Genomic DNA, 12,246 nt, shown 5'->3' with positions numbered 1-12,246 from the left:
TAGAGAATCAAATGAACCAAAAGCAGTAAAGCGCTTAATCCAGTGCCAGGCACACGGGACACAAGAAGTATCTGGCAGCTGCTATTACCATCAACTGATGACAGGCAACTGAGCTGCTGGTCCTGCCCCAGGTCCCACCCTAACTTCCCTACCAACAGAAGCAAAATAGAATGGTGACACGTCCCAGGCTGGGGACAGGAGGGAGAGTCCCTGGAGGGCCCAAACACAGGGGCTCAGTGGCCAGTACTTCCTTCCTACCACCTATGCCCAATCAGGGTCCGAACAAAGGATACGGATTGCTGAACATCCTCTTGAGGTCTACCTTCTCTTTGCAGTAGGGGCACGTCTGCTTCTTTCCCACGATGCACCAGCCGCGGATGCAGAACTCATGGAATCTGAGTACCGCTGGTCAAGGAAATGGTGGGCAGCCAGCACGGCACTCCAGCCCGTGCCGGTGGTAAGGCGCCTGGATGCAGCTCTGCAGAAAGGCTCAAACCCCAGAGGGACTTCTTACTGGCTATGTAGTTTCTGTCAAACTGTTTCCTTACAACGTAAGGATCTCCCAACACAGGCATACACTGGGAGCTTAGCAAACAGATGATAAATCTCAGAAATGTCTCTCAGAGTGAGGAGAGGCTCTGTTAGAGGGTCATCTTCCCCGTGACACCCGATGTCGGGCTGTGATGCAGCTTCTGGCTCCGCTCTGACCCAGCCAGGCTATACCGGCTGTTCACGGAAAGACGGCTCCAATCTGTGGGACCAGGCAAGGCTATAGCTTCTGTCCTCGCGTGGCTTCTTCTACACACAAGGCCTGGACAACATGCCCAGAGGTCAAGACCACCCCCTTTCCTCCCTGACTGGAGTGTGCAAGTCACAAGAGACAAGGGCCCAGGTGCGGGAGGGAGGATACACATGGTTGCAGGAGAGCCTGTACGTGTTCTCGATGATGCCCTCTTCGCTGACGTCCACAAAGATCTGCTGCCCACACACGGCACACACGCTGTCCGAGAGGTGTTTGGTAGGCATGCCCGACTCGCTGTAGAACTGCAGAAGGGCAAGAAGACAAGACAGGAAGGGCTGTGAGAATCCAGTCACGAGGGAGGACATCACAGAGGCCTGGGGTCTTCTCTGTGGAGGCAACGTGGCAGGCTGAGCTCCAAAGTCAGAGGACATTTTTTTTTTTTTAAAGATTCATTTATTTATTCAAAAGAGTTACAGAGAGAGAGAGAGTGGGGGAGAGAGAGAGACAGCACACACATCTTTCTTAAGCCAAATCAACCTCATCTTTGCTAAGCAGATGAGGAGAAGAGATACGTTGGGAAGTCAGGTGCAATAGGACCTGCAGATCGGCCTGAGTCAGTGTCAGGGAAAGGGAGAATGGGGGGAGAAGGACCTGGTGACCAGGAGCTATGTCAGGTAAGCCATCCTGTGGATGCAGCATGGCTCCATTATGGATGGGCAGTATTACTCTCCAGTATTTAAAACTGTGACACAGGATGCAATCAATGTTGGTTTGGTGAGAATGTCATTCTTAGACATTGGTGAAAATAGCGAAAGAGGTTCAGTCAGTTTGGATGGTATTTGGCATGATGTTTCTCATACTGCCACACTCTTTGATCTGCTAATTTTCACTTCAAGGAACTTAAAAGAATAGATGGAAATATCAAAGAAGCTTTATGCAGACAGATATTCAAAAACACAGGGGCAGGCATTTGGCCTAGTCATTAAAAGCTATCAGTTGGCCGGCGCCACGGCTCACTAGGCTAATCCTCCGACTGCAGCGCCGGCACCCCGGGTTCTAGTCCCAGTTGGGGTGCCGGATTCTGTCCCGGTTGCTCCTCTTCCAGTCCAGCTCTCTGCTGTGGCCTGGGAGTGCAGTGAAGGATGGCCCAGGTGCTTGAGCCCTGCACCCCATGGGAGACCAGGAGAAGCACCTGGCTCCTGGCTTCAGATCAGCACAGTGCGCCAGCCACAACGCGCTGGCCATAGCGGCCACTTGGGGGGTGAACCAATGGAAAAAGGAAGACCTTTCTCTCTGTCTCTCTCACTAACTCTGCCTGTCAAAAAAAAAAAAAAAAAAAAAAGCAGCTATCAGTTAAGACACCTGCATCCTACAATGGAGTACCTAGGTTTGATACTTGGCTCCAGCTCTGGATTCCAGTTTCCTGCAATGCAGAGCCTGGGCAGCAGGGATGATGGCTCAAGCAGTTGGGTCCTTGCCATCAGCAAGGGTTCAAAATAGCCAAGTGTTCATCAACAGATGAATGGAAAAACAAACACTGTACACCTGTAAGATGGGATACATGTGGCAAATGGATGGCTATGCAAAATGAAAGAAGCCAGATACAAAAAGAAGACACATTGTATAACCTCACTTACACCTACAGTCGGCAGATTCACAGAGATAAAGTGAGTCAGAGGTATCACCAGGTGCTGGGACGTGAAGTAATGGGGAGTTACTGCTTAATGACAGTTTCTGTTTGGGATGATAAAAAATTCTGGAACTAGAGTGATGATGATAGCACAACACTGTGAATATAATACACTGAACTGCACACTGAAAATGGTTTAAATGATGAATTTTATATTTATAGCTCATCATATATAAAATAATGTATATCCACATTAAAAAGTGTTAAATGTCTAAATAAATTACAATACACGCTCAAAGACAGTCAACTGGTGCTTACCAAAGGCAAGGTGAACACTGAGTGAGTGCACAATATGCTTGGTACCATACGTGAGCCGAGCCCAAGTCCCCACAAAGGAAATACATCAGAAGGAAATACATCAGAATTCTTACACTGGTGATGTTTGGTAGTGGTGTTATAGATGACTGTTTTCTTTTGTCTACTTTTCTGTACTTATATTTTCCATAATAAATACATAGTAAAGATTTAATCGGCTAATTACAATGGATAACTGATTACATGCTCTGAAAAGAAATTGCAAATTTAACATACTTTCCTTGCAGTTAACTATTAAGCAGCTACTTAGAATTTTAGCCTTAAAGGAAAAAAGATTGGAAACTTACTTGTTGAAATTTTCTTTCTTTTTTAAAGATTTATTTATTTATTTGAAAGTCAGAGTTAATAGAAAGAGAAGGAGAGGCAGAGAGAGAGAGAGAGAGAGAGAGAGAGAGGTCTGCCATCTGCTGGTTCACGCCCCAACTGGCCACAATGGCTGGAGCTGCACTGATCCGAAGCCAGGAGCTTCCTCCGGGTCTCCCACAATGTGGGTGTAGGGACCCAAGGACTTGGGCCATTTTCTACTGCTTTCCCAGGTCATAACAGAGCTGGATCAGAAGAGGCGCAGCCAGGACTCGAACCGACACCCATCTGGGATGCCAGCACTTCAGGCCAGGGCATTAACCTGCTGCACCACAGTGCCGGCCCCTGAAATTTTCTAAGACCTGCTTTTTTCTTTTTATACTTTTTAAAAAACTGGTAAAACATCCATAACATTTTAAAATTGACCATTTTAGTACAGTCCAGTCTAATTACATTCTTGTGTATCCAATCTCTGGAATTTTTATCTTGTAAAACTGTGTAATTGATTTTCAAAAAGCCTCCTGCAGTTATTATCACAACCTTATCTATATCTGTGAAGCTGATTAATCTTTTTATATTTTCTTTTTTTTTGACAGGCAGAGTGGACAGTGAGAGAGTGAGAGAGAGAGAGAGAGAGGTCTTTCTTTCTGTTGGTTTACTCCTCAATGGCTGCTGCAGCCGGCGCACTGTGCTGATCCAAAGCCAGGAGCCAGGTGCTTCTCCTGGTCTTCCATGCGGGTGCAGGGCCCAAGCACTTGGGCCATCCTCCACTGCACTCCCGGGCCACAGCAGAGAGCTGGCCTGGAAGAGGGGCAACCGGGACAGAATCCGGCGCCCTGACCAGAACTAGAACCCGGTGCGATGGCGCTGCAGGCAGCGGATTAGCCTATTGAGCCGTGGCTCCGGCCTTTATATTTTCTTAATTTGGGTATGCTCTGGATTTTTCTCACTTTCAAGTAACAGTCTCTGAAAAAAGCCAAAGCCAGTGCCCAACAGTGAGTGAGGATTAGCAGTGAGGGGGAGGAGGAAGAAGAGGAGGAGGAAGAGGAGGGTACACAGGGCTGGGGCAGAATGATGGAGAATGGCCCTGGGATGCCCAGAGCAGCCAAAGCTGTGTCTGCCAGAACTACCACTCAGAGCCGGCGCCGTGGCTCACTAGGCTAATCCTCCACCTTGCGGCGCCGGCACACCGGGTTCTAGTCCCGGTTGGGGCGCCGGATTCTGTCCCGGTTGCCCCTCTTCCAGGCCAGCTCTCTGCTATGGCCAGGGAGTGCAGTGGAGGATGGCCCAGGTGCTTGGGCCCTGCACCCCATGGGAGACCAGGAAAAGCACCTGGATCCTGGCTCCTGCCATCGGATCAGCGCAGTGTGCCAGCCATTGGAGGGTGATCCAACGGCAAAGGAAGACCTTTCTCTCTCTGTCTCTCTCTCACTGTCCACTCTGCCTGTCAAAAAAAAAAAAAAAAAAAAAAAAAAAAAGAACTACCACTCAGAAGGGCTTCGCTCATTCCACACTGCCCTTCTGAGGAATGGCCTCTCAGCCATGAGAACTGCTACCAAGTCCTCAAGGGCAGAGGGCAGAGATGCCATACTGTGCCCAAACTCCACCTTGTTGAAAAACTCAAGTGGCTCAAGGTGAATTCACTTACTTACTATCACTGGGAAAAACAAGGACTAGAAAGCGGGGGCGGGGAGAGATGGGACCAGAATTCAGACCCCATGACTCCTACTTAAGATCCATGCACCATCCCACTCACTCACTGGTCAATGTGCTCCATCAGCATTTGTTACATACTCCAGAAAGATCAGCTCCTCCTCAGTTATCCCAAAGGTTCTGATTTGTTATCAGTCAAAGGGGCAGGAGCAAGATCTAAGGAGTTTACAAACTGCAGGTCTCAAAATAAAAGAAAAAAGAGGGAAACAGGGGCCGGCGTCATGGCACAGTAGGCTATCCTCTGCCTACAGTGCTGGCATCCCATACGGGCACTGGTTCTAGTCCCAGCTGCCCCTCTTCCAATCCAGCTCTCTGCTGTGGCCTGGGAAAGCAGTGGAAGATGGCCCAAGTGCTTGGACCCTACACCCACATGGGAGACCGGGAGGAAGCACCTGGCTCCTGGCTTCGGATCGGCGCAGCTCCAGCCACCTGGAGAGTGAAGCAATGGACAGAAGACCTTTCTGTCTCTCCCTCTCACTGTCTGTAACTCTACCTCTCAAATAAATAAATAAAATCTGAAAAGGGGGCGGGGATCTTAGAACATTAGCTCTAGAATTCCTAGGCACATCAATATCAGAGAGAGAAGAATCAAAGGCACGGAGCACCAGCATTAAGTACCTGTATAACTGTGCAGCACAGGAACACAGCCACTCACTCTGACCTGGAGCAAGTGGCAGCAGAAGAATGAGGAATACTTTAACTCTGGAGATGTGCTGGAGCCCCAGGGAAGAGCTATACCTTGGTTCAGACCAGAGTTCAGTCTCCACGGCACTGGGACAACAGATGCAGGAGCAAAGGGAGCTACGATGATCCAATGATAGCAAGGGGAAAGGTCGAAAAATCTGTTAGATCCCTGGTTTCTGGAGTTTTCCCCAAGAGGCCAATGTGGCAAAAGGCAGACAGGGTCAAATCCCACAGGCTACTTCAATAAAGTCAGCAGCAAGCTGCCAAGGCAGGAAGTCCCCAGCATTTCCGGTCACAGGAAATGCACAGGAAGAGCCTGTATCAAAAGGCACTGATTTTGAGTTGGGTAAAGTTCAAGGAGGCAGATTTCAATTTAACTTCAAGAGTTGATCCTTCAATGGAAAGGGCTCAAGGGTCCACGGGTAAGTCGGGATTAGACAGACCTAGCTGGAATCCTCTCACTATCTTGGTGACCTTAAAGCATCGGAACCCGCCCACCCCTCCCTGCCTTCTATTAAAGTCTGTGGGCACCTACTAAGTACCAGCCATTGAGCAAGGATCCTGGGATATTAAGCTGGAAAAACAGAGGACCTGATCTCTATCCTCATAGAACCGGCAGCCAGACAAGACTGATGTTAAAGTTAAGAAAGTTATTAACTTTAAAAGGATGGAGGGGATGGCGCTGTGGCACAGCAGGTAAAGCTGCCGCCCTGCGGTGCTGGCATCCCATATGGGCATGGGGAGGGGAGGGGAGGGAAGGGGGGAGAGAGGGAGGGGCGGGGTGGGGAGGGAGACAGAGAGAAGACTTTTTAAGAAGGGGCAGTTGAAGTCCGTGTGCTGATGGGTATGAGAAGTCCCCAGAACTGCTGGTGAGTCTGTCAAATCTATCTCAGAATGGACTAAGCAGTGAATGAAAGGTGACTGAAAGGAGACAGCAACTTTCTACAGGTTTATCTGTGGGTGCCAGGAAATAGGTCAGTTGGTAAAGGAGAAAGTCGGTCAAGAAAAGGACTTTTTAAAAAATTTAAATAAAAAGAATCTTAAAAAGGTTAATTGAAAGTGCCAAGTAGAAATTAAAGAGGTAAAGTAACTTGCTCAAGAGTACACAGCTAATTAAAAGTGGATTAGAATTTGAAACGAGGTCTATATGAATCCAAATGCCTGGCTCTTTCTTAAACTGTGAAGATAGGTGGGCAGCTAGTCCTGTCCTGATGTTATCTGGGGCTTTGAAGCTCCAGGAGGTCAAGCTGGGGCATGGCAATGTGCTCAGAAGACAGAACGTACGAGGGTGGACACATGGTCCCCCAAAATGTATTACTACCCTACCTGCCTGGGAGCTCTCTCAGAGGAAGAAGCCCCAGAACACAGGCTTATTTCACAATCCTCTATCCCTCACTGTAACGTGACACTTGAGCATGAATGCAAACCAGACTGACGAGCTATCACGAGGTTACCACCACACAGTGACCAGCTGGAAAAAACAGAGGCCGTTCAACACCCTCTTGAGTTATATTTGTTTGGATTACAGATTTCTCCATGAGTCAAAACAAGGAACTATTCTACACTAATCAGAGTTAAGCAGAATAGTAAAATGAATGGAGAACGCTTGTTAACACAATTATAAAACCTTGTGGTTTAATTTTTAGGAATGCTAATACTGATTTTTTAAAAGACTTATTTAGTTTATTTGAAATGCAGAGTTAGAGAGAGAGAGAAAGAGAGAGACTGATCTTCTATCTGCTGGTTCATTCCCTAAATGGCTACAACCGCCAGGGCTGTGCCAGGCCGAAGCCAGGAGGTGGGAGCCTAGAACTCCATCTATGTTTCCCAAATGGGTGGTGGGGCCCAATACTTGGGCCATCTTCTGCTGCTTATTAGTGGGAAGCTGGATCAGAAGTGTGGCATCCAGGACTTGAACTGGCACTCATATGAGGTGCCAGCATCGCAGGTGGTGGCTTAGCCCACTGTACCGCAACACCAGCCCTGCTAACAGTAATTAACCACAAAGATCTCTCCAGGCCAAACCATTCTTAGAGATAAGTGTGCTGGGGACTAACAGATGAATCAGATCTGGTTCCTGACGTTGATGTAGATTTGATGGAATAGCTCCCAAATCAACTATGACTCTCTGGGATAGGAGCTGTGATATTACATTGCACAAAAGACTATGAAAAATTACTATGACTGAAAATGCGGCACATTATATACACCAGAATACTATTCAGCTTAAAGGTGAAGGAAATTGGGGCTGGCACTGTGGCATAGTGGGTAAAGCCACTGCCTGCAGTACCAGCACCCCACATGGGCACTGGTTTCAGTTTTGGCTGCTCAATTTCTTTTTTTAAGGATTTATTTACTTGGCTGGCTCTGTGGCGCAGCGGGCTAATACCCTGGCCTGAAGCTCCGACATCCCATGTGGGCACCGGTTCTAGTCCCAGCTGTTCCACTTCTGATCCAGCTCTCTGCTATGGCCTGGGAAAGCAGAAGGAGATGGCCTAAGTCCTTGGGCCCCTGCACCCGTGTGGGAGACCTGGAAAAAGCTCCTGGCTGCTGGCTTCGGATCAGCGCAGCTCCAGCCAATGTGGCAAAACCTGGGGAGTGAACCAGCGGATGGAAGACCTCTCTCTCTGTCTCTACCTCTCTCTGTAACTCTGATTTTCAAATAAATAAATAAATCTTTTAAAAAAAGTTACAGAGCTGCAGAGGCAGAGAGAGAGAGAGAGAGAGATAGAGAGAGAGAGAGAGAGATAGATAGATGTCTTCCAACTGCTGGTTCACTCCCCAGATGGCCACAACAGCCAGAGCTGAGCAGATCTGGAGCTAGGAGCCAGGAGCCTCGTCTGGGTCTCCCACATGGGTACAGGGGCCTAAGGACTTAGGCCATCTTCTACTGCTTTCCCAGGCCATAGCAAAGAGCTGGATTGGAAGTGAAGCAGCCAGGACTCGAACCGGTGCCATATGGGATGCCAGCACTGCAGGCAGCAGCTTTATCTGCTATGCTACTCTGCCGGCCCCTGCTCCACTTCCCATCCAGCTCTCTGCTATGGCCTGGGAAAGCAGTGGAAGATGGCCCAATTGCCTGGGCCCCTGCACCCACATGGGAGATCCTGAAGAAGCTCCTGGCTCCTGATCGGTGCAATTCTGGCCACTGCAGCCATCTGGGGAGGGAATCACCGGATGGAAGACCTCTCTCTCTCTCTGCCTTTGCCTCTCTATAACTGCCTTTCTTTTCTTTTCTTTTTTTTTTTTTTTAAAGATTTATTTATTTATTTGAAGCTCAGAGTTACACAGAGAGAAGAGAGGAAGGGAGTAAGGGAGGGAGAGGGAGAGAGAGAGGTAGGGAGAGGGAAAGGGAAAGGCAGAGGGAGAGGGAGAGAGAGAGAGAGAGGTTTTCCTTCCGATGGTTCGCTTCCCAGATGGCCACAACGGCCAGAGCTGTGCCAATCTGAAGCCAGGAGCCAGCAGCCTCTTCCCGGTCTCCCACGTGGGTACAGGGACCCAAGGACTTGGGCCATCTTCTACTGCTTTCCCGGGCCATAGCAGAGAGCTGGACAGGAAGTGAAGCAGCTGGGTCTCGAGCCGGAGCCCATATGGGATGCCGGCGCTTCAGGCCAGGGCGTTAACTCACTGCGCCACAGCACTGGCTCCATCTCTGCCTTTCAAATAAATAAATATTATGAACCTTGAAGATACTGTGTTAAGTGACATGAGACAATCACAAAAAGTCATTCCCCTTGTATGATTCCCCTTACCCAAGGCACCCAGAGTAGTTAAACTGATTGAGACAGAAAGCAGAATGGAGGTTGTGAGCAGCTAGAAGAGGGAACAGGGAGTTAGTGCCTAATGGACATACACTTTAAGTTTCCCAAGATGAAAAAAGTTCTGGAAATAGATGACTGTGATGACTGATGAACAACATAAATGTACCCAGTGCCACTGAAGCATGGTTAACATGGAAATGCTGGTATGTTTCTCACTAGGATTGCTGCTGGAAGTAGACAGTTGGGGCTGGCAAGCTGTGCACCTAGTTATGCTGTGTACAGTGTGACTGGTCAGAAACAACTGCTGCACGGATACACGGCAGGCTGGAGTTTCCTGGCTCCCTCACAGCACTGAGCAGATTCTTGCTTCAAGGGGAGAGAGACTCCTGCATTCCGTCTGCTGTGACTCAGGGGCCCCACGGAAGACTCCAGCAAACACAGAATACCAGAATTCTCAGGGTTGGACAGAACTGTTAAGATAGCACAATCCACCCCTTTATCCCATGCTGGCCAGCCCTTTCCCACGTCCCTGCCTGGTCTGATCTGTTGGCATCAGAGCCCTAGCAAAGGACCTGTCATTTGCTAAATCTCAGGGATCCCTGATGTGGTAGGAAATGAATGAATAACCTAGAGATTCAGCCAGTTCTATCGCAAGCCATCCTGGTCTTCCTAAGATACCTTGCATGCCCTGATGTGGGCCTGGGAACAGCACACTGCTCGACTAGTCAGTCAGCAAGGGCACATTCCTCTGGATAAGCAGGTAGCTTTTCTAAAAGGGACAGTCTTTCTCAGCGTCAATTACTTAGGGAAAATGTGGATCTCTGGGGCAGGTGTTATGGCGTAGCAGGTAAGGCTACCACCTGGCATGCTGGCATCCCGTATGGGTGTCAGTTCAAGTCCCAGCTGCTCCACTTCCAGTCCAGCTTCCTGTTGATGACCTGGGAAAAGCAGCACAAGATGGCCCAAGTGCTTGGGCCCCTGCCACCCACATAGGAGATCTGGCCACCACAGCCACATGAGGAGTGAACCAGTGGATAGAAGATGTCTCTCCCTCTCTCTGTGTAACTCTTTCAGATAAATAAATCAAGAAGAAAGAAAGGAAGAAAAGAAGGGAGGGAGGGAGAGAGGAAGGGGGTAGGGAGAGAGGAAGAGGGAGAGGAAGGGCAGGAGAGAGGGAGGGAGGAAGAAAGAGTGTATGCTCATGTAAGATACCAGGATTCAGAAGGCTGACTGAGATATGAGGGAGGGGGTAGTATCAGAGTATTTTTGTCAGGAACACAAACTCTAGGTAGAGACATCTGGAGGCCAGTAGTCCTATGTATGTATATTCCAGATGGTTGGTGCTAGCTAAGATGGCAAAGCCACCCAGAGGTAGGCTGAAAGTTGGATGAGGCAGGGTCTAGAAGCACTAGGAGACTGGCATTCTGGTAAGTCAGATTAATCTTTTTCAGGTACTCACAGTATATTTTCCTGCCGTTATCCTAAACCCATTAGTAAAGTCCAATGTGAGCAATCTTTATTTTATCTTTGAGCTAGGCTGTTAAAGAATCAGCACGGAGAGCCTGCAATGGTGGGGTAGCTAGTCAGATTATGAGAGATCAAGAGCTGGAGTTTGAGATGCTCTCCATTCCAACAAAAAATCTTCTCATCAAGTCTCTTGGTGAAAGTGGAATTTATCATTATTACGGAATTATCACTCATCATCACTCTCACAAAAGCACTCAACAATTCTTTCTTCCAGTTCAAATTCCATTTGGGGAAATCCAATGTAATGATTCCATCTCCTGGAGAAGCTGACTTGTGGATCAACTCTGAGCTCAGTTGATCTGGTAAGACGAGTGGCTGCAGGTGTGTTGGCAGGGACTCAATGCCATGCTCAAAGTGACAGCTGATAATAACATTGAGATAAAGTTGGCAACAACCTGGGATAATCAGAGAACTGGTCCTGTAAAAACAGAATGAAGGCCGGCACTGTGGCATAGCTGGTAAAGCCGTTGCCTGCAGTGCCAGCACCTCATATGGGCACTGGTTTGAGTTCCGGCTGCTCCACTTCCAATCCAGCTCTCTGCTGTGGCCTGAGAAAGCAGCAGAAGATGGCCCAAGTCCTTGGGCCCCTGCACCTAAGGTGTGAACCCGAGAAGAAGCTCCTGGCTTCAGATGGGCACAGCTCCAGCCAATGCAGCCATTTGAGGAGTGAAACCAGTGGATGGAGGACTCTCTCTCTCTCTCTCTCTCTCTCTGCTTCTCTGTAACTCTGCCTTTCAAATAAATAAATAAATCTTAAAAAAAAAAAAAAAAAAAACACACACACACACACAGGCTGGCACCAAGGCTCACTAGGCTAATCCTCCACCCAGCGCCGCCGGCACACCGGGTTCTAGTCCCGGTCGGGGCGCCGGATTCTGTCCCGGTTGCCCCTCTTCCAGGCCAGCTCTCTGCTGTGGCCAGGGAATGCAGTGGAGGATGGCCCAAGTGCTTGGACCCTGCATCCCATGGGAGACCAGGATAAGTACCTGGCTCCTGCCTTCAGATCAGCGCGGTGCACCAGCCGCAGTGCGCCGGCCACGGCGGCCATTGGAGGGTGAACCAACGGCAAAGGAAGACCTTTCTCTCTGTCTCTCTCTCTCACTGTCCACTCTGCCTGTCAAAAAAAAAAAAAAAAAAACCAAAACAAAAAAACAAAACAAAACAAAAAACAACAACCCACAATGAAGACAGAGAAATCACTCCAGAGGAAAGGACAGAATGCTACCTTGCTCTGAGAAGTTGACAGGGAACAGCTGTTGCCAAGTGTGAACTATATAAACCCTTTACAGTCTGGAAATTTCTTCTAGGAGTGAACTGGTTAAAGCAGTCTACACAGAGAAGAGAGTGTGAAATGAAACTGAAACAAGTCAATTGTTTGAAAAAACAATCTAAAAAGATGTTTACAAAGTGATCTAATACACTTTCGTTTTCCATGCGATCCAGTACTACACAGGAAAAATAACACAGTCCCATGATACAGAGAAACTGTGCTTGACTCAATTTACTCAGGC

The 12,246-nt window shown here is 48.5% G+C and overlaps 1 protein-coding gene across 2 annotated transcripts in view; it reads right to left on the bottom strand.

Annotated features, from left to right (window-relative positions):
* RNF121 (ring finger protein 121) overlaps window positions 1-12,246 on the bottom strand; it is an 88,661-nt gene that overhangs the window by 2,934 nt on the left and 73,481 nt on the right. For both annotated transcript variants that reach the window (XM_002708529.5, XM_008264615.4), the window contains 2 exons: window positions 911-1,044; window positions 294-395 (listed from right to left, as the gene is read on the bottom strand). In XM_002708529.5, coding sequence (XP_002708575.1) covers window positions 294-395; window positions 911-1,044 — 236 coding nt within the window. The remainder of the gene's footprint in view (window positions 1-293; window positions 396-910; window positions 1,045-12,246) is intronic.

The sequence above is a fragment of the Oryctolagus cuniculus genome, chromosome 1 (genome assembly GCF_964237555.1).
Source record: "Oryctolagus cuniculus chromosome 1, mOryCun1.1, whole genome shotgun sequence".
In the NCBI taxonomy this organism is placed as follows: Eukaryota; Metazoa; Chordata; class Mammalia; order Lagomorpha; family Leporidae; genus Oryctolagus; species Oryctolagus cuniculus.
This window is presented reverse-complemented; position numbering and strand designations above follow the sequence as displayed.